At 38.6% G+C, this 23,381-nt stretch overlaps 2 protein-coding genes across 7 annotated transcripts in view; one reads left to right on the forward strand and one right to left on the reverse strand.

Annotated features, from left to right (window-relative positions):
* The window catches only part of galnt13 (polypeptide N-acetylgalactosaminyltransferase 13), a 33,135-nt gene extending 15,443 nt beyond the window's left edge, over positions 1-17,692 (reverse strand). For 3 of the 6 annotated variants that reach the window (XM_029459614.1, XM_029459613.1, XM_029459612.1), the window contains exons 1-8: positions 17,282-17,692; positions 13,271-13,571; positions 7,819-7,987; positions 5,114-5,280; positions 4,388-4,595; positions 2,973-3,143; positions 2,192-2,309; positions 1,411-1,591 (exon numbers count right to left, since the gene is read on the reverse strand). In XM_029459614.1, the coding sequence (XP_029315474.1) occupies positions 1,411-1,591; positions 2,192-2,309; positions 2,973-3,143; positions 4,388-4,595; positions 5,114-5,280; positions 7,819-7,987; positions 13,271-13,412 (1,156 nt within the window). In that variant the 5' untranslated portion in view covers positions 13,413-13,571; positions 17,282-17,692. Of the gene's footprint in view, positions 1-1,410; positions 1,592-2,191; positions 2,310-2,972; positions 3,144-4,387; positions 4,596-5,113; positions 5,281-7,818; positions 7,988-13,270; positions 13,572-17,281 lie in introns of those variants that run through there. The other 3 variants (XM_029459615.1, XM_029459616.1, XM_029459617.1) reach the window with 3 other exon arrangements.
* Positions 17,693-20,653: 2,961 nt separating this feature from the next.
* rprma (reprimo, TP53 dependent G2 arrest mediator candidate a) lies at positions 20,654-22,033 on the forward strand. Its single transcript, XM_029459338.1, has one exon. The coding sequence runs from the start codon at positions 20,907-20,909 to the stop codon at positions 21,213-21,215; it is 309 nt and encodes a 102-aa protein (XP_029315198.1). The 5' UTR covers positions 20,654-20,906; the 3' UTR covers positions 21,216-22,033.
* Positions 22,034-23,381: the final 1,348 nt, after the last annotated feature.

Consider the following 23,381-nt stretch of genomic DNA (forward strand, 5'->3'; position numbering starts at 1 on the left):
GACCCAGATCATTCTCCCTAATGTCCTGGAGGAACAGACGGTCATTGTGGGGCCACAACTCGTGGAAAGACTCATCCATCACAACTGCAGCTCTATCTGCACACCTGCCTGTAGGAGAATCCTGCCCGACTGTGTGGAGGAGAAGGTCACAATTTGAGCCATAAAATCGGCAGATTACAGATGATCCCTTTTACTGTCGGTTGGCTGGCATCTCAAACTCTTAACCAGAGATTTCCGGGACGCTCTTGTCTGCTAAAGGGTAATCACATTACTAAAGCCACAGATGGAGGGGTACTCGTCTCTCAATCTGTACTCTCCTATTCTTCTAGTTTGTCCATGTGTGTGTTAGAGAGAAGTCTGTGTTGGACAGGAGACCATCTTTGAAAAAGGAGCACTAAAAAAATGTGTCTGAAAGTAGGAATAAATGAATCCTAGTTTGGGATAAAAGCAGCATTCAATTCAAATGTGAGCCAGAGTACAAAGAGAAATATAAATTCTTAAATGAGCAAGATAATAAAGTACCATGCAAGAGAATCAAATAATAAAAGGGAGCAGATGAGTCTTTCCTTTTCACACCAAATTGCTAAATGTAATATCAGCGAGCACACGAGTTGCAAAGAGGAGTCTGTTAATGAGGATTGTTCATATGTGCGTCTGCGTGGCGGTGCACAATAAATAAAACATCTAATATATCCCTGAATGAACTATACATTCTAAAACTTGAAAGAAAACATGCAGAATTCATGTAATTTCAACATAGAAGGAATGGCTTTTATCATTTGGCTTTTTCTTAACTGTTAGTATTTATTATAAGTATTTAAATAATGTTATTCTGTTTCAGATCTTGACCCTGTTTTGGTTTCTTATTAGCAGTGGTGGGAGAAGTGCTCAGGTCATCTACTTAAGTAAAAGTAGTAATACTACAGTGGATAAAAGTCCTGCATTCAAAATGTAATAGTAAAACTACAGAAGTGAAAAATGAAGCACCAAAAGTAAAAGTTCTGAATGGCCCATTTCAGAATAATATATATTACATTATATTATTGAATTATAATTATCACTGCATTAATTTGTTCATCGCTTGGTATTAACATAACATAACATTTTAATTGTTGGTAATCCGAATCTGAATCTGTAAATTAACTTATTTATCCAAAATGTAATGTGGTATGTAGTGGAGTAAAAGTATAAAGAAGAAAAAGAATGGAAATAAGTAAAGTCCCTCAAAATTCTACTTAGGTACAGTACTTGAGTAACTAACCAACTTTCCACCACATCTTCTCAGCTGTATTTTAGTTTTTATTATAAAGCACTTAGGAAAAGGTACTATATTATTAAAGTCATTATTATTATTGTTACTATTCCAGTGGCAGAAAGATGCAGTCAGAGAGTGGCTCCACAGCTCTGTACCTGGTGATATGATATAGAAGAAATCTTTGAAATCGTCCATCCAGACTTCAGCCAGGCGCCTGTTGTTCTTGTTGATGACTTGGCCCGTTCCTCCGGGGAAACTGTACGGGGTGGCCTTCCGAAAAACATGGCCCACGTGGGAACATGTTACAATTTCTAACGAGCCACCGCACTGCCAGATCTGCAGACACAAACACACAGTGTAGCTTTATATAGCCTGTAGCATGAAAAGCAGACAAATGCATTTAATAACAACGGATACAACATTGTGTAAATGCCAGTTCCCTTATTTGAACGTTCCTCACTCCGCGATCCTCAGGTAACATAGAAAAGGATTAAATCTGTCATCAATAAGAACATTACAATGCTCTTAATTCTGAAAGCAACGAGGCTTAAGCAACATGTACTTATGATAATACTGGATGTGTGTCCACTGTAGACCCGATTAAGAAAGAACGCATAAAACGGTGATGTCAGCTATTAATAACATCTTTTCCTTTTTTTCCTTAAAACATTAGAACATAAGACATTCTCATCAGAACGTGTATTACTAAATAATCTTTTTGTTGAGGGGGAAGGATATCTCATTTCACTAAACATGTATTTCCATGCATGAATTCTACTTTCCTTTGCATATTTTCCTTGAGCCTCAACCTTGAATTTTAATTTCGAAAGACGCAGGTGAGGGAAACGTAGATACAATAAAGGGAATTTGTTGACATCAAGCAACTCTGGTGACATGATAACATCAAGATAACATCCTCCCCGATCTGTCACTCACTCGAAAAGACATTTCCAGGTTCTCTCCGCCCCAGATATCCATCCCTGGATCGTAGCTTCCTATTTCTTCAAAGTATGTTTTGTCTATAGAGAATAATCCTCCTGCCATGGTGGGAGTCCTGCAAGAGAAGCATAAAAACAATAGTTTTGCGATATTGCTTCACTTCATGCTGTATTTATTAGTACCTCAGTGCAGCTCTGAGGACCGTTCAGAATACAACAAAAAACAATTTGTTTGACAATTGGAAACAAAGCCTTAGAGGGGTAATTACTTTTATCTTTTAATTCATTATATGTTAAAGTTGGCCCCTAATTAAGGATTTTGTTTGTTGCTGCGAATGATTTGCATACAGATGACAAATTGTGCCTAGCTTTGTGTAACCAAACAAAAAAAGCCAGCAGAGTTTTTGTTTTTCTATTTTTAAAATAAATGAGCTCATACATACTTGGTCTTCAACAGAGCGACACTATCAGGATGCTATTTAAGCAGTTGCTTTCATCAGTGGGATACACAATGTAAAAAAAATCACCTATTTCTATCTGCAGGATAAAAATGGCACAAGAGGAGTTTGTGTGAAGAAGTCTAACTATCCATGTCTTCTCTGTAGCCTGATGCCGTCTCTCAACTCAGAACTAACATCTGCTTGATCTGGTTTTTTTTGTAGAATTTGACCTCCTCTCTTTCAATTCTTAATCTAAATACAATAGTGAAAAGTCACTCACACATTCCCGAGAAAAATAATCTAGATTTAGCTTCACAGAGAGACGTTTTCTTTGTGTACCTGACAGGCAGTGTTCTGTCCCCCTTGCGTCGATCCATCTCCCGCTGCGGAACAGGGTACCAGCGGAAATTCAGCTTCCAGTTGAATCCACCGTAGGTCATATCTGAGCCTGCCATGTATTCAAACGTCTCGTCGCTGATGACATCGATGATAGGGCACACCACTGCTGTCCTGAAAGACACAAAAGAAATACAGTGTAAGATTCAATGCTGAGATAAATCATACAGTAAAAGCTGAAGATTCCCAAAAATATAATATATGTGAGAAAAAGAAAGCAAATCAAGTAATGCTTGGTCTTTTAACACACTGCAATATATCTGTAGATCTGTTATTAATCATAATGGATTAAATCCTCACATTTCAGAGACGGAAGCCAACTAATATTAGGCTTTTATTTTACGTATTCTTTTAAGATTTAATTTTTTTACTTTGTTAGATTGTACAAATAGATTGACAGAAAAGGGGGAAAGAGAGGCACCGACCTGCAGCACAGGGCCGTGGATCAGATTTGAACTGGTGCCGCTGCAGTAAGGACTCAGCCTTGGTACATGGGTGTCCGCTCTACCAGGTGAGATACCTGGGCACCCATATTAGACTGGACATATTACGTAAAGGAGTTTGGATGCTCTAGCATCAATAAAAAAGAAATCTGCATTTTCTTGCTGAGGACCGCATTATTAAAACAGCTTAAAAAGTCTTAATTATTGTTGTACACTGATTATCACAAACAAAGCTAACATTGTATTACTAGTAGAGAAGTAACAATACCACAAGTTGTATTTGTAAGCAATGCTGTATTATTTGCTGTACTGTAGGTTGGGAACTGGCAAATAGATAGCAATATATAAAAGTAACGGTTGTCCTTTGTCATAGTGCACATGACCTTTGAAAGTTAAAAGTTAAAAAGTCTAACGAGCACTTTTACTCACCTTTGCATTAGGAACATATTTCAACATCATTTTATATTGAATTTCAAGAGTAGTTGTATCATATTCCTTTTCATCTAGAAAAATTAGTTATTGGATTGCAAAAATGCAAAAACGCAAAACAGTGAACACATTGTTCACCCAACACACTGTCACAGCGTCTACTAGCTCAAGCTTTAGCAGAGTTAACACAAAAATAAAGCTACAGCAATTGGAGCTAGCTATTCCTCTGAGCCAGCCGCAGAAGCAGACGATGCAAAATGATTATCTTCTCCTATCAGCAGCGTCAGGCTCAAACAGTGTATTCATAACTGATAGTTTGCTGTCCCATCAATATTCAGCAAGGGCTCAAGCACCCGATGGTGTAACTGAAATGTGATAATGTTGTTATTATTAAGCATGTTTCAGAACTGAACAGGCAAAAGATTAACGTGATTGATGATGAGAAGCTCATAAGCACCGTAGCGACTGCTCCTAAAACAAGCCTACCTGTCGTCTTTGATGCGCGCCAGCAGGGGCTCCAGCCAGCCGACAGTGCACTCGCAGTGAGCGTCCAGGAAGGTGATGACCTGACCTTTGGTGGCTGCTGCCCCCCTCAACCGGGCTCTGATTAGACCGGAACGCTGCTCCATCCTCAGGATCCTGACTGGCACCTCCAGAGTACGCACATAGTTCTCCAGCTTCTTCTTCAGGAAGTCTGAAACAAAACAACAGACATTTCAGCAACGGCAGAGTAATGCAATTCAACAGAACTGAAAGAATTAGTCAATTTATTCATTAGTCATCAATTAAAAATGACTTAAATGATTAATTGATCTTCAGTATAGTTGTTGACTCCTTCTCTAATATGAATATTTGCTGGTTTTCAAAGTCTAAATAGAAAATCGTCAGGTTTGAACTATTGGACGGACAAAACAAGAAATCTAAATATGTTAACTTGGGAGCTGTGAAACTATTAAAACTATCGCTACTATCACTGTTTTCTGATATATGTTTGACCAAACGATTAACAAAACAAATGTTAGTTGAGGCACTACATCTCAATTCAGTTGGTGATGTCAGAGACATCTTATTGTAGTAAAAAGTGTGTTAATTGTTTCTTATATTAAAAATGTGGTGATCAACTGAGTTTTGTTCTTGGGGTTTTGTGTCACATATCCATAAACATGTGACTTTGTCAGATACTGTATACTAGCTACAGTGTAGACTACTAACCTCGCTCACTGGCATCATCGACTAGCACAACCTCTACAAGCAATTGCCTGGGAGAGCGGTTGATGACACTGTGAACTGTCCGCAGCAGTGTGCTCCACGCCTCGTTGTGAAACACGATGACAATGCTGGTGTTTGGCAGGTCATCTGGGTACAGCTTGGTCTTACAGCTGATGGAGCAAGAGTAAAAACAAAATGAGATCAGAAAAGTTAAATTGAACAAAGGAAAGTTAAACCATGTTTGAGTATCACTGGGCTACAGGTATGAGGAAGGTTAATAAAACGCCAGTCTACTTATGACTTCTCATGACAGGACGCATATCTACTGTATTCCTTTTGAGCCTGTGAGCAGTTGAGTTGAGATTACTTCATTTCAACAGTTTCTAGATGCCCGTAGAGGTAAAACTTTTCCAATTTTACAAAAAAATGGAAGAAGCAAAGATCCAGAAAATCACATCAAGTTTGTGGATTTTACATTACTGTAATTATTTCCTGTAATAAGCTGAGTAGAGAATGCCACTTCTCAGGTGCCTGGAGGGTTTTTAGGGAATTTTACTTCAGTATATATTGTATTTGTCTTTATTACATTACAGGTAATTTAGCAGACGCTCTTATCCAGAGCGACTTACATTAAACTAAGTAGAGGGACAGACTCCCTGGAGCAACTCAGGGGTACCTTATTTTTTATTTACCCTTTATATGTATATATAGAGTATATATAAACAAACAAGGGGACCTGTTCCTTTTTGAGGGTCCCAAACTTTAGATCACTGTTTAACTGTCTAATCATAACCAGCAGGGGTTACTCCGTCCCCCAGAAGCAAAAAGAGTGCAGGGTCAGAGGTGTTGCTTAGTTTAATATGTTTGTCTAGTCTGTCTGACTCATTGATCCTTTATCTGACTGAGGTTTTTGCAAGTTAGAATCTATGGCCCCGACCATGGCTCTGAAATAACTAACTGTGCTGTGTATTGATAAATCCATGGCGCTGTCTGTGGTGCTGAAGTTGCAGACGGATTTAGAATCACTAATTCTAAAATATAGCCGGTCTACATGTGTTTGTCTAAGACAACAGTGTTGTTTTCAAACTGCATTGCAAGTGGTCGTCTAGAGCTCGCAGCTCATTATATTATATGAAAAGTGTCTGAGAATAGAATCTGAATGTGTCCTGCTGCTATCCAATTCTGCCGTCAGTGCAAAAACGTTGTTATACGATATTCACTGACAAATATCTCCAAAGAAAGCAGAAAAAGTCAAACCCGTGTTGACGGCTATGTCAGCGCATCCTCGGCTTGATGGGCTGTCTGTCAAAGCCAAAGAGCGACAATCTGGCAAACTTGGGACGGCGCCGTCAAGGAAGATGTTGAATAAAGAAGGAGCTGCATTACAGGAGGGGAGGAGGTGGACGGCCAGGGCAGGAGGAGGGGTAGTGGGTGGTGATGGAGGGTGAAAGAAGCCATCGGAGCAGACAACATTGCTATTTCAGTCCTGTCGATTCAAAGTGACAGCACTGACTGACACAACTAGGCCAGGAGGTTGCCTTCAAGACAAAATGTTATTGCCGTTCAGAAGCAACGACTTGTAATTCTGCCTGGCTCTGGATCATTTTCACCACACAGCTGTAGACATTTTGCAAAGCTAAGCTCTGTTCTGTAATAAACCTGCTGTAATATTTATATTGAGAAAAGGATGGAGCTATAACAGACAGAAAAAAACTGTTGCAAACAGCTGAATGTTCAGTAATTTCTCTCAGTAATATAAGTCTTCTTTAACACTACGCACGCAAAATGAGCTGTATGTTTGCATCGCCACGTTGCAAAAAGTCTTAGAATTGGCATTTCCTTGGCATTGGCAAGAATAACATTAAAAACTTTGGAACGTAGGTGTGAAAAAAGAGATTATTGTGGCCTATTTCTCATGATGTATCTGACTGGAAGAGCCTTTTGCATCCACTTAATGAAAGTACTGTGGAGAACTTGTGTTCAGTTGGAATATTTAAACATGAATCACTTGGATAATGTTTCCACGAGAGGCGAATGCCGCTGCATATCAGCAGCCCAAGACGAATGTGCTCATGTTTCACATAAATTGCTCCTTGGATTTTCATTAAGTGCTCAAGTGGATTTTGAGTGACAGTAAACAAAACCTCACTCCCATTCAAATGTCAGGCCTAATGTACACACACTTGAGGGATCTGATGGATTCTGCATTGAAACAGTACCGGTAATTAACGATGCCTATTCGCATCAGATAAAAGTTATTAAGAGCAATAAAATCTAATGGACAAACAGTTTAAAAAATACTTTAAATCATCAGAATAACATTGTTTTGAGAGTTAAGAGAATTTTATCTGCATCGCTGTCTGAAACCCTGTTGAGACTCTTTTGACTAGAGAACGAATTCCCGCATTTGTCTGAATACAGAACAGTTTCCAGTGAACCTGGCAAACAAGTCTGCACACACTAATAAATAAAATCCCAAGATATAAAGACGAAAAAAGCAGAAACTCCCATCCAAATGTCAGCTTTTTGATAAAGAAACCACAGCGCCTTACAATGTGTGATGGGTATCAAATGTGCCAAAGTTTACAGGCAGCGGAGGAGCAGGTTGTGTAAGGCTGGTCTGTTGGATAAAGGATATACGAGTGTGTGGGTGTTAGAGGGTCAGTAGTGTGGGTCACAAAATGCATCTGGAAGAACAGCATACGCACCCATCCAACCTTACGTCCGGCAGACTCCTGTTGAGTGTGATCATGTCGCTGGCCATCAGATTGAACTGGTTAATCTTAAAGAGCTCCTTCATTTTCTCCTGGTCGTTCTTGGGGATGTTCACTGCCTTGCCCATCTCCCCTGGACCCTCATGGCTCCGAGATATCGCTGCTGTAAAACATAAGAGGCAAAACAAAAGCATATCTGATGAGAAATCAAACCACTTATTGTTTTATTCTCACTAAGGAGTTCATATCAAACCGCATTGTAAAATAAATTCCTTTGTATATACAGTCTATCCTCGATAAGGAAACAATATGAGAAGAACAACTACGTTTTAAAAGCCCCTCCACATCTCCTCTGTAAATGGGGCTGAGAGAAATAAGTACTGACGGGTCTCCCTGACCACAGTCTGTTGGCAGTGTGCCCTGTTCTAACCAATGGAGAGAGAAAGTTGTTGTGGTTTTTTAAGAACTCGTATAGGTCTGTCCTCGCGTAGAGAAATCCTTCACACGCTTTTGTCGACTAATGGATTAGTTGATTCAATCGACAGATCTGTAAAACTGAGTTTCTCCACAAAGAATCATGCAATAGCACCACTTTAAATCTTGTGTTTAGCAGAGATGTGCTCATAGGTTTCTAGGAAATAAGAGAGATTGGAAAAGTTGAATAAATACATTATAAATATAATGCTGTATAATAAATTAGGCTTCAATGAGGGAGAAGGATGTATATGAATCTGCTGTTGTGGGAAAAAAGTGGATCTCTAATCTTTTTTAATCTTAATTCCACGACAAAGGGAATGACCTACAGATACATTCTGAAAAATCCTTTTTGTATTGAAAGCATTGGGCAGGATTTATCATCCGTCTCTTCAGGCTGAGGAGAGTGCAGCAAAGCATGCTAGTTCTATCTCTGTACACTCTGTGCAGTCTCATTTTATACTGCATGGACTTAATTCTACAGCTCAATATGCATGTACCAAACATGTGTGTTTTAAGACCAATTCCTGTACTGGCAGCATGTACTGTATACAGGATGTTGTAGTCCCTTCAATGGCACTTATAACACTGCACATAAAGACAGTGTGATGGCAGGGTATTAAGCACTGCGCAGTCTGACAGCTATATTTAATTTTTATTTAATCTATTAGAAGGTCTTGAATTCAGAGATTTAGTAGAACATATTAATACAGTATATGAACAATTCATAAGAAAAATAAATCCTTTCTAGAGTTACTATTATTTCCTATTAGCTATATGCTGCTATAGTCAGATGCCTGCAGAACGACAGCATTGCTGTTGTTTGCTGCTGCTGCTGCTGCACAGAGCCTACTCCCGTCACCAAAGGTAAATAGCCACCCACGGATTTATGACTGTGCTCTCTTTAATAATCTCTTAGAGTAGAGACAGTGATTTCAATGGTCCAAGGTTAAGAGGATTCCCTACGACCACTCGAGGAGACGGACTCCCGGATTGTAAACCTCAACTGATCCTGCTCTTTTGTTTATGGTGCTGCTGACACTGTCCATTTAAAGACAGTCTTAAATCTGATGGACACAACTGACAGCTGAGCTGGATGATTGATGCTCAGCCTCTCCAACCCATCAGTCTATAGCTACGGAAAGACACAGGATGGGAATTTTCAGGAAACGTTTTATTTGCCTTTCTATGTTTGCCTTCACCCCAACATGGATGACTAATGACCTATAGATTATTAAGTGTGAAATTATATATACTGTATTTCACTCAGACCGTTAAGAGTGGATTACTGAATCATGTGTGGAACAGTGCTGTCTGATGTAAACAACTGCGGAGAGCAGAATACTCGAGAGGCAGTCCTCATGCCTTGAAATAACAAGACAAAGGTCATTCCCACTGTACCGCTACATTTATGTCTTGGTTACAACTTGCGTATGACTATATGAGTAACACCTATATGAGCCTCAGCCGTACATTGTGTTTAAAGCTAATTAGCCAATATTAGCATGCTAACACATCAAAACTAAATTACGATGGTGAGCATGCGAAACATTATATCTACTAGACATCAGCATGTTAGCATTGTTCTTCTGACCATGTTAGCCGGCCGATATTAGCATTTAGCTCAAAGCAGTAGGCCTACAGCCAGAGCCGCTAGCATAGCTGCAAGCTTTTAGCCTTGTTTCATATAAAACATGTCTTTCATGTCATAGTTGAAACAATTCAGTGAGGGAATAAATCAAAGATCTTCTACCTGCAAAGTAGGTTTTGTCTTCAAGCCTTTAACTTATTTTTATTACTATTGGTTTTACAGAGTTGTATTTATATAAATGCTGCATTAGGCAGCCAATTAAATGTTCTTGTAAAAGCTTATTACATCACGTTTGAAATCATTTATATGACTTATTGACATTTTTGCTCGCTCATTATGATTGTGAATCATCATTTCAGTTAAAGCAAAAATAAAGTCCAGAAACGCTTAAATAAATCTGGTTTTACACCGATCCGAGGAGCCTTAGGAAGCAAACTCTCTGTGGTATTTTTAAGCCTGACACACTCTCCACCTGACACCTGAGTGTTCATTATAAGAGATGACGGCGATCATCCGGGAAAAATACAGTCGCTCCGTCTGTCCTCGGGTCAATCAATCTAATTCAATGTCCCAGCCTCAAGCATTATCCCAAGCGATTACAGTGAAAAGGTTTTCCTCACTCTCACAGGTAATGAGTCTTCTGAGACACGATCACTCACATTTCATTGCTGAACAAAAATAGTTCAACGTGACTCTCTTGTCAACCTGTGCGTTATGCAATTAATCAGTTTGTAATTCTAAGAAATGTGCAATACATGTGCAACTCTAGACTCATCAAACAACATTTGCTACATATGGAACATGTTAACCTTCTCTTCTCTATGTCTTGTGAGAGCTCAGACTCTTTGATCCCAGATCCTCTTGTCAAGGTGGACTCAGACACTAATCTGCATATTGAAATATTGAGGTATTTGGTCAAAGATATCTTTATATTTCATTTTCTCAATATTGCCCTGCCCTAGTGGCAACATACTGTCTTTCTACAGGACTCAACAAAGATTCAAGGCCATTAGGGTCAGAAGTTTTGTATGACTTGTAATATCTGCAAAAGCACCTGGAAGGGAGGAAAAACTCTAAACAATCATTTACAGAGACAATTATATTTTTGTATTCTGAAAAACAGGTAAAAGTGTCATTCAGCATGTGGTGTCTTCTCACATCAGCCATTGCAACATTAATGCAATAGTATCCAAATTACATACAATACAGCTATCATTTCTATAAACAAGCTCAAATATATATCTATAAGACAGAAGGGTTATTTATTGGGCATAAGCATGAAAAATAAGTTAAATCTCTTCTATAAATGATGTACTTGATAAGAAAATGTTCTCAATGTCATTATTTTTGTCCTGGTAGTCGATGATTTTTTAATGTATGTGCTTCAACAACTCTTAAGGAAAAATACTGCATCTAAAGTTCAACTAAAAAGCCTGAACTTTAACGTGTTCGGGATGATAAATACTCCATGTAGCAACACTAAACATAGATGCAGTGATTTACAGTACAAATGCACTGCAATGAAGCGCCAACTGTCACTAAATTAAATTGGGAGCTTTGCCTTGTGGTGCTCCGCCTCTTCGAGGGGTTGATTGTGGTTACAAAATAGTTCTATTTTTTCATTATGTGTACACGTTGAAGGGATGTAATGCTCCAGCTGTTAAACACACCCTACCAATGTATAATGCTGAAAATAATGAAAATGTTCAATTCTATTTATTCTTTATAAAGCAATCAACTTTCAATCAATTGTTGAGTTGATAATCTTGTGACAATTTATTTCCCAATACAAAGGAACTGATTGTAGCTTTAAGGAAGTGAGTTTCATCATTAACAGTCATTTAACTTCTCCTTTCACCTCATAAATGACCATTAACTTTATGGAAGTGCATCATTAAATGAGTTACAATGTGGTACAAAAAGAACAGAGGACTGCACATATCTATGTCGCAGACCTGTGGTTACATGGGTCTATGGCTCCTTTACATATTAACAAACAGCACCACTCCAAACAACTTTGCCGTAGTACGTCAAGCTAAGGTAAAACCTTAAATAAACATAGTGGGCAGGAGCGACTGAAAAACACTGACATGAGCTAAGGGGTACCTGCACTAATCAGGAATTTAAGGCAGACATTTTTTAAAAGGTCATTATCTACCTGGTAATGATCAGTGTGGGATCGTTGGCCCCCCCCCTTGTCCAAGATGGATGTAATGGAGTAGAAACTACAAACCATCACGTCACACTATAGGCTTATGCAACTCATATTACTTTAATACTGTAATGTCGTAAATGCCGCACGTACAATTTGTCAGGTGGCCAGAAACATGTCTTAAAATTAAAGCTCATGTCACACATTCAGCGCTTCGTTTTCTGCATGTGTTAATAGAAAACTGTTTGAAAGCAGGTTAGCAATTACCAACCGTCACACTAAGGTTGTTTTTTCCCCCTACTGGCCAAATATTTAATAATGCAACTTTACGGATCCCATTCACTTTTGACTACACAAGCATTAACTGAACGGTAATGGTGTGACCTAACAGAAAGACTTGAGTAATAATCAATTTAGGGGAAAATGTATTCCAATCAAAAAGTGAACATGTGAATCAGTGCCAGATTAAGTGTAGGCTGTTCTGTTGTGTGCTGAATAAACAGGATTAAACAAAAACACCTGCAGTGTTTACGGAAAACCAGTGTCGGAAACACTCAGTTCAAATATTTAGCTAATCATCATATCATATTTAAGCTATTTCAGAGTAACTCCATGGTAACATTAGACGTGGGTATGGTAATCAGTCTCAGTCGCTGGCTGTTTGCCTCATTGTAACCCTACAAGCAGCTTAGTGAACCTCTTAGAACCCTGCTTACTGCAGGGCATGTGAGGAAACGAACTCTGCTAAAAAGGTGAGATAGTTTAGTTTGATCTCTGAAACGACCGCAAACGAACGTACACACGGAGATCGTTTCAAGCTTACGGTGCATGCTACATGACTCACAAGCAAACTCTCTGTGTTCTCTCTGATTAATCTGGTTGTTTTGTGATAATAGTCTTCAAGCCTATTCTATTTCACATCAGAAAGAAAGAAAAACTAAATCAAAATTCTAAATGAACATTAATGTAGTTGAGATAGTCTCAACACCAGGACAGAGATCTCACTTCATTTACTGCAGAACTCCTCGCTCATTGCTTTTGTACTAATTCCCTTCAAAACATCACAATCTCAATGTAAACTGCGTTGTCTCTAATACTCGTTTTATAAAGAAAAATAGAAAATCCTGAAAATCTACATCAAAATTTAAAGAGAAGGAACCAGGAGAGGGAATAAAGTGTCAAAGTCTATTCTGTGAATGAAAGGTCTAACAGCAGTGGTGTGGACTCACCTCTCAGGGCAGGGAGCAGCGAGCGGTCTTTCCTATCATCACATTTGTTACACTCGCTGAAGTAGAGCAGCAAGAACACATCCACCAGCACCCACACTAAAGAGGTGGTCAACACCACCTTACAGTAGACAAACCGTCGCATCACCTCCCCGGGACGTCAGCCTGGAAAGCCAAACAAGGGAGGCTCAGAGCTACAGCGAGTGCTCAGGAGCGCTCAGTCTGCTGACGAGGCGTTTGAACTCTGGAGACGGGGTGAGGAAACAGGGAGGAGACCGAGCAGGTTTGATCAAGAGCCGTCATCCTACGGGGGAGAGAGAAACACTATATGAGAAGGTGGAATTCTACATCTACTGACGACAGAAATAATGATCATTATTTTAGTCTCAAGGCTGTGATTCAGGAAGAAAGTCAATCCTGGCGATCTAAAACAATCAGGAAGAAACATGATGTCAGCTAAATCTGTGAGGGACCATATTTAAAGTGGATCAATATGTGTCTCTTGTAAAAGTGATTAGTAATCACTTCCTCTCAGACTTCATAGCTCTACACAAACAGATGAGATTACATAGCATTTTCCCATTTGTTTATTTCACTTTTTATATTTTATATTAGTGGAATGTCACATTAAAAACAGACAACACGTCAAAACAGATACTATGATACAGTGTGTTTTACAGAACAAAACAGTGGTTATGAGTTAGAGTTAGTACAGATTTGCAGTTGAGTATGTTAATTGTGGGGGAAAAGGATCTATACTGTCTATAGAGTCTATACTGTTTTTTAAAGCAGATACCGTACCAGCTATCTATTTGAGAGAGAACAATTCTGATAATGAGGTGCCGATTGGCTTAGGGGTTAAATTCTATTTAGCTGATCCGGTATCAGATGTAACAGCTCCACATTAAAAACGGTTGCTGTCATCATAAAATTCAGCATTTCCACTATTCATTATGTCATGGCGGGAGTCCAACTCAGTTTGTAGTGCCACAGCAATCCCTGGCATCATGTTACCTCACATAAAAATGATCCCAGTGAGTTTCACTGCAGGGAAGTAAACAGCTTTTACATTTTGGGAAAAAGACAGAACAGAAATCAGCCTCGGCGTTGAGGTATCAGAATCATATCAGGAGGTGAAAAAATTAGATCGGTGAGTCCTAGTTGTCACCAAAATATGTACTAAGTGGGGCAGTTTACAGTTTAGAGTGTATGTAATGGGGTCACTGTTTAGAAACTAACACAAGTGCTAGCGTACGTTTGGCATTTGGGTACTGCAGTTTCTTGTTAATTATTCCTCCACATACTGATATTATTGTGCAATTATCAAATAAAACCGGAAGATATATGGGCCATAATGATTTATCTGTAAAGCTCTAATACATACCTACACACTTCAACAATAATAATAATAACAATAATCATAATTATATTGCCAACAAGTTTGCAAAGGCTGGTAGCTCAGAAGACGGAGTCAGAGGCAGCCAGGCGTGAGCTCCACCACGTGTTTAATTTCTTCTTCTTTTTTTATAAAGGGGCTTTACGGGTGTAACTGCCTTCGGGCCCCTTTACGAGAGAGATGGCCCATTGGAGGTCACACCCAACTTCCAATATTGGATTGACCCTAACCCTCCACACTTTCCATTTGAGAGGATGAATGAATGCTCATTTCCCCCTTTACAGAGTTCTCCCACTTCATCAGTAGTGCTGCTCGGTCCATCTGGGAAGTTTTCACATCAGAGGCAATTTGTGGAGGTTAGATATCTCATTGGTGTGAAATGTAAGCCTCACAATATTTCTGATGAAAAACAACATCATTTTCTGTCAAACAGGATTTCTACTTGACTGAAATTATAGGCTTTTGTTGACTGAAAGCCAAGGCTTATGAAAGTATAATCAGAATGGAAATGCTTTCAGACATAGAAAATCAAATACCCAGTAGCCTTTCAGGCATTCATAACAGAAATATAGTCTACAATATATATCACACAGTGTACATGCTGTGTATCCTAAAGAGAGATTATCTAAGATGTTGTTGTACATGACATGCAATAAAGCCAACTGAGCCCCTGCACATGCTCAAAATGTAACATATACTTTATAAAAAAAATAGGTTTGTGCATATGAGTGTGCACTTAATTGCAAACGCATGTATGTATAACAACTTACCCCACCCTTTACTTGTACAACTAGAGGAAAATGCCTGCAGCATCTCCTGTGGGAATCTAACAGATTCTCTTATCTTTCACATGCAGCATGGTAATGATTTTGTACTCCACACACACACATTGTCCTCTCCGCTCCCTGTCTAAATGTCCATCACAGGGTCTGACACCGCTGCCCTGGGCTAACTCTTATCTCATTCAAAAACAAGGCAGCCTCCGTACGGCTGCATTAAGAGCTTCACTCAGATCACAGCGTGACGGAGGATTTCAGACAGAATTCACACAAAATTCACTGACTTATAACCCGAGTAGGTAGAAGCGATCTAGACTTCCAAATAACGAGTCTAATCAAGTCAAAAGTCTCAGTAAAACTCTGCTGAAATTCAAGTCTGTGTGTAGCATATCACCTCACATTGCAGACAGATCAATGATGATTCTTTCTGTTGATGTCTGTTTGCATCTCTCACCATCTGCTATGGTGTGTCAGTGGCAGTGACATGTTTGGGTTTGGTACCACCAACCGCACTGCCAGCAGCTTGCTGGAGTCTCGTCCGATGAAGTCTGAGTCAATTAGTCTAACCATCTGCACAGAGGAATATTTATTCTCTGCTTTACAAAGCACTAAGAATAGGTCCCTCCAGTCTTTACAGGCCACTTTTCCAGTATTTTCAAGACAAGTGTAAACCACAAGGCATTAATTGCTTCGTGAAGTGACAGTTAATTGTGCTGTTAGCAACTCCCTTTGTTGTGAAATGTCTGGTGCAGTCCTAAGAGCTAAATTACCAATTCCTCCTTCATTCAATAGGAGTGCTTGTACTGTATGCTACTGCCAGACTGTTAACTAATTGCTGTCCGTAGCAATATAACTGAACTCGAACATTGGAACCATGGCACTAATACAAGCAGCAAACAGTTGAAGACAAAGTGGGAAAAAAAGTGATCAAATCCTGCGGCAAGACAGTTTTTTCGCTGTGGACAATTAAGGTAGACTGGGATTTAAGGAGCATTCTCATGGGTACTTCAGAGAGAGCATTCATATGTTAAGACATATCAGGGTACAGATTCAACCTGTCTTCCAGTCATCCGCATTTCTATTGTCACAAGCAGAAAGTTTAGCAGTGTGTCGTACATCAATCGTTTTTGATTGCTGAACAAATTGTGTCTGTGGCATTAAGAACTGGAAAGACTTGAAAGTTGCCATTGACAGTCAACATGTATTATGAAAAATAAATACTGAGATTTTGCATATTTTAATACATGTAAAATCAATTTTAATATTGAAAAAAGTATTGTTATGCAACCAGCACTAAGTATCATATTAGCATTGGCAGCCGTATTGAAAAATGCCAATCTATACCCAGCCCTACCAGGAACAGCAGGTGATTATAGGAGTTGATCCCAATAAGCCCATTAGGCCAATGACTGCAGCTTCTTTAGAACCAAAACAACAGAAAAAGATTACATTTATCACTCTGGGGGTTTTATAGGTGTAACGTAAAAGCTATGTACACACACACACACACACACACACACACACACACACACACACACACACACTGGCCACATTTCACTCATGTGCATGTACATTTGCCTATATATTGATTATTATATTCATTGTTGAATGTGACAGGAGTGAGATGGAAAAAAACAACAGCAGTTTTAAGAGGCAGTGAACACTAATTCTCACTGATACAGAACATAACCTTGATTTAGTGTAATATCAAGTTATAGGCTAAGCATCAGTATTCAATCTACTCTACTGACATGTTGTGTAAAGCAATTAGAGCGCGACATGATTGCCTTATGGAAAATGGTGTGCACGCGACAGAAAATTATGATACTCTCTGCTTACCTAAATTATGGATGGAGTGAACCAGTGACCTGTTCCAGCCTCGCTCTCAGGCAACGTGTTGAACGCAGACAACATGACCCAATATACAGTAGCCTACAACTAGTGGCCAAATTGCACTGCGTGAATAGCTCCTGCAAACTGACGTCTCGAAACGACACCTAACTTACAGTCCATCTCAATACAGAGTAGTCCACAATGCAGTGTGATACTGTCCGTCCAGTAAAGCCTACCGTGGTACCGGTTTGGACTCCTTGATATGATTTGTCCCTAGTTGAGCCGCAGTAAACCAGTCTCCATTAATTTTCCAAATTCGTTTAAACGCTGATGCAGTCAATGTAACGTAACGCCTTAGCACGCACCTGTTCACCGACTGAATATTATAACGGTAAGAGGACAGGCGAGATAATATTCAGCTCAATCTAACCTCAGCTCAGACCGACCTTCAAAATATTTCTATTCTTCTCTGTGATTGGCTGAAAGCGACGTCGATCATGAAATCCTTTCGAAGTGGACTGTCACGGGCGTCTGGTAAATGTAGGCGCGTGCACCGAGCCACCGCAGCCATCATATAGCGGTTACTACTGCGATTTTAGTGTAAAACATGCAAAATTATATATTGTTCATTTAATTTTGAATTATGTTTTTGGTATTATGTCCAGATAGATGTCCAGGGGCTTTACATTTTTTTTGTAAGGGAAAAAGGGAATAGGAAACTTTCAGTATAATACACTATACATGGAATATTTAAGGTGTTTGTTGTTGTTGTTGTTGTTGTTGTTGTTTGTTTGTTTGTTTTGGCTTGGGATTGCTGAATGAAAAAAGACAAGTACTTTCTTGGCACTTGCCAGGAAATTAGCCATGTCTCAAAACAGGTTTTCAATTGAATCATACAAATTTTATTTCAGTTTTTATGTTTCAGAAATGTTTTGTTTTTAAGTTTACATTTTGTATTTTTGATTGACGTGGATGATATTAATCAAGTAGGACTAAATTAAAAGCATCTTAATCTTTACCAAGTATGTTTTGCTTGTCATGTATCTTAGGTCAACTAAAATACTCACTCAAACACTAACAGTCAAACACACACCTAGACTCAAAGGACCACAATGGAAAAAAGCTCTTGTCCTTTATTGTCCTTTTGACAAATATTAGCCTATACAAAGAGGCTGTGCATATGTATTTCTCTTTGCATTTATCTTTATTTCTCTAATATCCCTCTGACATCTCTATCTATCTATCTAAAAATCGTAGAGTAGTTTTTTATTAACTCAATGAATGTTCAGATTATCTCTACTTTACTTCCTGGTTTGAGATTTTAGTTTTGCCATCGTGTTGCATATAACAAACCCACAGGGCTTCTTCACAGTGTTGATGTTTGTTTTCACATGATGTACTAATAATGTGGTGATGGAGGCATGTGGTTGTTTTTCTTGGAAGGCCATTGTGTTAAACACGTGTTCTTCTGTTTTATTGTGAATTAAAACAATTAAATAATGTCGTATTTGAATCTGACTTTGAACAGCTGTTACCTGGGCTTGTTCTCTCTTTTAAAAGAGATGTTTGATTTCAATGGGACTGGTAAAATAAAGTTAAAAATGAATACATCAAAATATAATAACAGGGAGATTGTAGTACACTGTAAAGTAATTTACAATATACTACAACCTTTTTTACAGCAATTTTAAGGCATGCCTTCAGAAAAACATGTTGAACAATGCTGCCATCTGCTGCTATTGATGAAAGCCCTTCAGTGTTGCATTGGCCTCTGGGCAATGTAGTAGTTCATGTTAAACAGTTCATCATAACTCTAATGTACTCTCAATGATGTACTGTCATAGACTGTAAACTGCCTTTTTATTTGAAGCTCTCTGGTTATTTCATTTAAATCAACGATAATACAACAGCCGGCTTATACACTGTGGATGCATTGTGAGATAAATTGGACTAGCATTCATAATTGCATTTATGGCATGTAGATTTGTTTTGTTTTTTAAATAATGTGTCCACACCAGACTCAAAGTATCCACTAGATGTCAGTGCATGTCCTGTTTCCTCTTTGTTCCAGAGAGGGAGTAAGAGTTTATGTCATGAAGTATGTTTGACCATTTAAAAATAACATTTGAGTAATTGACACTTCCACTTGTTTTTATGTGTAAGACATTATTATGGGGTGAATTAATGTCTAATTGTGATATGTTTACCACCAACATCTAAATAAAGTCTTCTACCTCTGCTTGTTGGTTAGCTTTTGTTTTACTTCAGTATGGAAGAGAGCAGTTGTCATTTTTCAGAGAAGATATTTTGACATGTCACAGTAGGAGAAGCACATCTAAATAATGAAATCAATGATGGATGCATTCGATTTAGTTGCTTCTGTTTTAGGGTCCTGGTATTGTGCTGACTCACTGTCACAATGGCTTACTGAGACACAATACAAATTGTGTTTATTAATGAATAAAATGTAACACTTGAACATCATCAGTTTGCAAAAGAAAGCGTTTGATGAATAGTCTTGACTTTTTTTTTAACCAAAATCCAGAAAAAGTTTTAAAAAACAGAGAGTTCAGTTATCATTGGTGACAGCATCTAATTGCTGGATAACTGTACAGATTACTGATTTTACTAAATTATTGAAATATTTTGTGTATGCGTGTATGCCAATAATAATGCCAATAAAGGTATTTTGTTACATACGGGTTCAATACATATGGATAGATAGATAGATAGATAGATAGATAGATAGATAGATAGATAGATAGATAGATAGATAGATAGATAGATAGATAGATAGATAGATAGATAGATAGATAGATAGATAGATAGATAGATATATATATATAGATAGATAGAGATAGATAGATAGATAGATAGATAGATAGATAGATAGATAGATAGATACATACATACATACATACATACATACATACATACATACATACATACATACATACATACATACATACATACATACATACATACATAGATACATAGATACATACATAGATAGATAAACACGTATTCCTTGTAAAAGCTAATTGATAATTAATAATCTACAAGAAACTACAAAAGTCTAATAAAGACAGGATTTATTGCAGGCTACATATTGTTAATGTTTGTCTAAACACTGGTAACTAATAGGCTACATTCATGAATGTATGTAAACACACACACACACACGCACATACCAGAACAGAACAGACAGAACATAATGTACTACATAAAGTAATGCCTAGATGGACACTCATAAGTCACGTGCGCAGTCTGGTCGTATGGTGGCGCTCTTGCTGTGTCGACCTGCCACTAAAGCGTTTTAACGCAGGCAGCTACTGTCTGGCTATTTAACCGCGGGTTGGAGGATTCACTCTGCTCTGAAACTTGCTACAGACCACATGAAATCTCCAGTAATGCGATGTCAAAGTAGCTTGTTGAACTTCAAGAGAGCGCTATCTGATCCGACTGAACTTCTTCAATTCTGCGCCTCATCATCATCATCATCATCCTCATCCTCATCCTCACTTTTCACCTGATGACACGTTTCTCGGGGATTGTTCCAGGCGCCTTTCCCTCTCTGTCTCTCACGTCTCTGGCACTGAAAGTTTGATTATTGTTTTAAAAAAAAGTGGAAATGAATAACACCGGGTTCAACCAAACGGAGGGTGGACTGCTCAACAAGACTGAGGAGCTTTTCTGCTGCAACTTTTCCTCCGTGGTGACTGATAACGGCTTTGTGGCAGCTGCTCCGGATGAGAGGAGCCTCTTCGTCATGAGGGTGGTCCAGATAGCCGTCATGTGCGTTTTGTCCCTCACGGTGGTTTTTGGCATATTTTTCTTGGGTTGCAACCTTCTCATAAAGTCAGAGGGAATGATAAACTTTTTAGTAACGGACAGGAGACCGTCTAAAGAAACGGAGGCAGTTATTGTTGGAGCCTACTGACTGAAGACGACCTTTATATAATGATTTGAATCAGATCTGAAGTCTAGTGAAGACAGATGGAAGACAAAGCTATGATCCACAAACAAGCCCCTGTTTTCATATTGGTGTTTAGAGGTAACTAAACCCTGCTGGTGACTGCAGCTCACAGGTGTTCACCTAAGTTATTCCTTGTGGCTTTTTAACGCCAACAAAGACTCAACGATCTCCAAGGGGTATAGTGCGTGTTATGCCTCTTTGTTTATAAAGTATTCAATCAACCACTGTTGTACTTTCAGTAGTTGGAGCACCGTTTGTCAAGCAGCATCCTCGTGAAGTGTCGAAAAAAAGTCTTCGCATTTGCTGCTTTAAAATACCCTCTCATGTTGCTAATGCAATGGAGAGATTAATGTTTAAACATGTACTGTATGTTGTATGTGTTTTTGCATACAATATGCAATTCATTAATCGGTGTATTTCTCTGGATTCCTGTTGATGACTGTATGAGTGTCTGCGTTGGCAGTGGAGAAAAAAACCAACATGCCGTGTAAATTCTGTTAATTGGAATAAATTCGTTCTGTAATTAAAGTCTTCCTCTTAATTAAAGTCTATTTCTTCCACCATGAATATCGCCCTCGCCACGCCCTCTGCCAAAGTGATTTAGATTTCTAAAAGATTAAATTCAGAGACTAGGTATGTTGTGGTAATTGTAGAAAATAACGTTGACAAGACATAATGTAGGTTATTAATTGTTATTGAATTCGACAGGAAAATGGGTATATTATGATCATTTATTCATTCAAACTGGCATCAAGACATGTGTTTTCTTTGGCATACGTGTGAGGAGCATTGAATGGAAAATAAATGGATTAACACAAAAAGATTTTCCTCTCATTTGCTTTTTCTATTAATATTCAAAATATAAACGTTAATTTGATTCACTCAACCGAAAATTATTTTTTCTTTTATCTACTGGAAAAAAGTACTGCCAATATACAATCCTTCCCACTGAGGGTGTAAAAACGTACATTATCTGTCTGGGTCAGATTATGATCAATGCAGCGTTTTACATCCTTTCTCCTTCCTGTCAAAGCATCTGTTGTGCTGTGGCTCTGCTCCTGGCCCACCTGAACGCCAGCTCCCCAGGGTGAAACCAGCAGCTCCAGAAATTACTTGTCATGTAAACCCAGGGAGAACGAAGCCGTCGGGCAATATGCTGCTGTCAGACTGCCTGTGCTCCATATGCAGATTAAACTGTTTGAATCTTGATTTCCTTCACCTTAGTTCCTCCCTCCTTCTGTTCTGCCTTCCATGTGCCCCGCCTGTCAAGGCCTTATTCTGGTGATGGATGGCTGCAGCTTGTCAAGTAACACTGATCGCTGTCTCAGGCCGGACACTTGGTGTCCTCATGTAGGATTTAAAAAAATTGTATTGATAAAATGTTTTGCGAATTTAAATAGGATGTAATGTGTGTAAGAAGGCAGCTGTCCAAATTGAAGGAGACAAAAATGGAGGAAAAAAAGGAAATTAGTGGTTAATAATTGGATTTCCACAGTTTTTTAGGGGTTGGAGAAATCTTATACTGGGGGTGGATGCAATCCACCCCTGTTCAATATAATTGGATCCAGTACAGTAGCATTGGAATAAATACTACCGTTGTGAAGCTTATAATGTTGAGTTTCTTGAGGCCATAATACAGAGTTACACCGGATTGCAATTGTGTTTGCACGGAAAACTTTCAGATACATCTACAAAAAAAGTACAATTCAATACAACACCAATATCAATGGCTTCACAAATGACCACACTTATGACAAACAATACCTCTTTGGCACGGTCTGATCCGAAACTCAATATTACTCGATAACAAACATGGCACAGTATTTATTCCATGTCTACTGTACTGGATTACATTAGTTTTTTTTATCCTGTCTACCGCATGGACATTCAGCCAGCACATTATATATACTGTACATTTCTTACATTATTTTCAACCTTTAGTTGTCTTGCCTTTTTCAAACCTCTAATAGGAAAAAGGCTGTAGAGACGCATGATATCTACGCTTAGACAAGTCCTGTCACAGCTTAAAACAGATTAAAAATGGCAAATTAAATTGATTCTATACAAGTTTAAAATCATATTAAATACATTTGCACTCACCTCAATCTAAAGTAGCAGATACATTTAGTC

This window comes from Cottoperca gobio, chromosome 21 (assembly GCF_900634415.1).
Source record: "Cottoperca gobio chromosome 21, fCotGob3.1, whole genome shotgun sequence".
NCBI classification, from domain to species: domain Eukaryota; kingdom Metazoa; phylum Chordata; class Actinopteri; order Perciformes; family Bovichtidae; genus Cottoperca; species Cottoperca gobio.

Excerpts from the sequence above, each read along its gene's own strand:
- rprma (XM_029459338.1), top strand. The coding sequence starts at position 20,907 with ATGAATAACACCGGGTTCAACCAAACGGAGGGTGGACTGCTCAACAAG.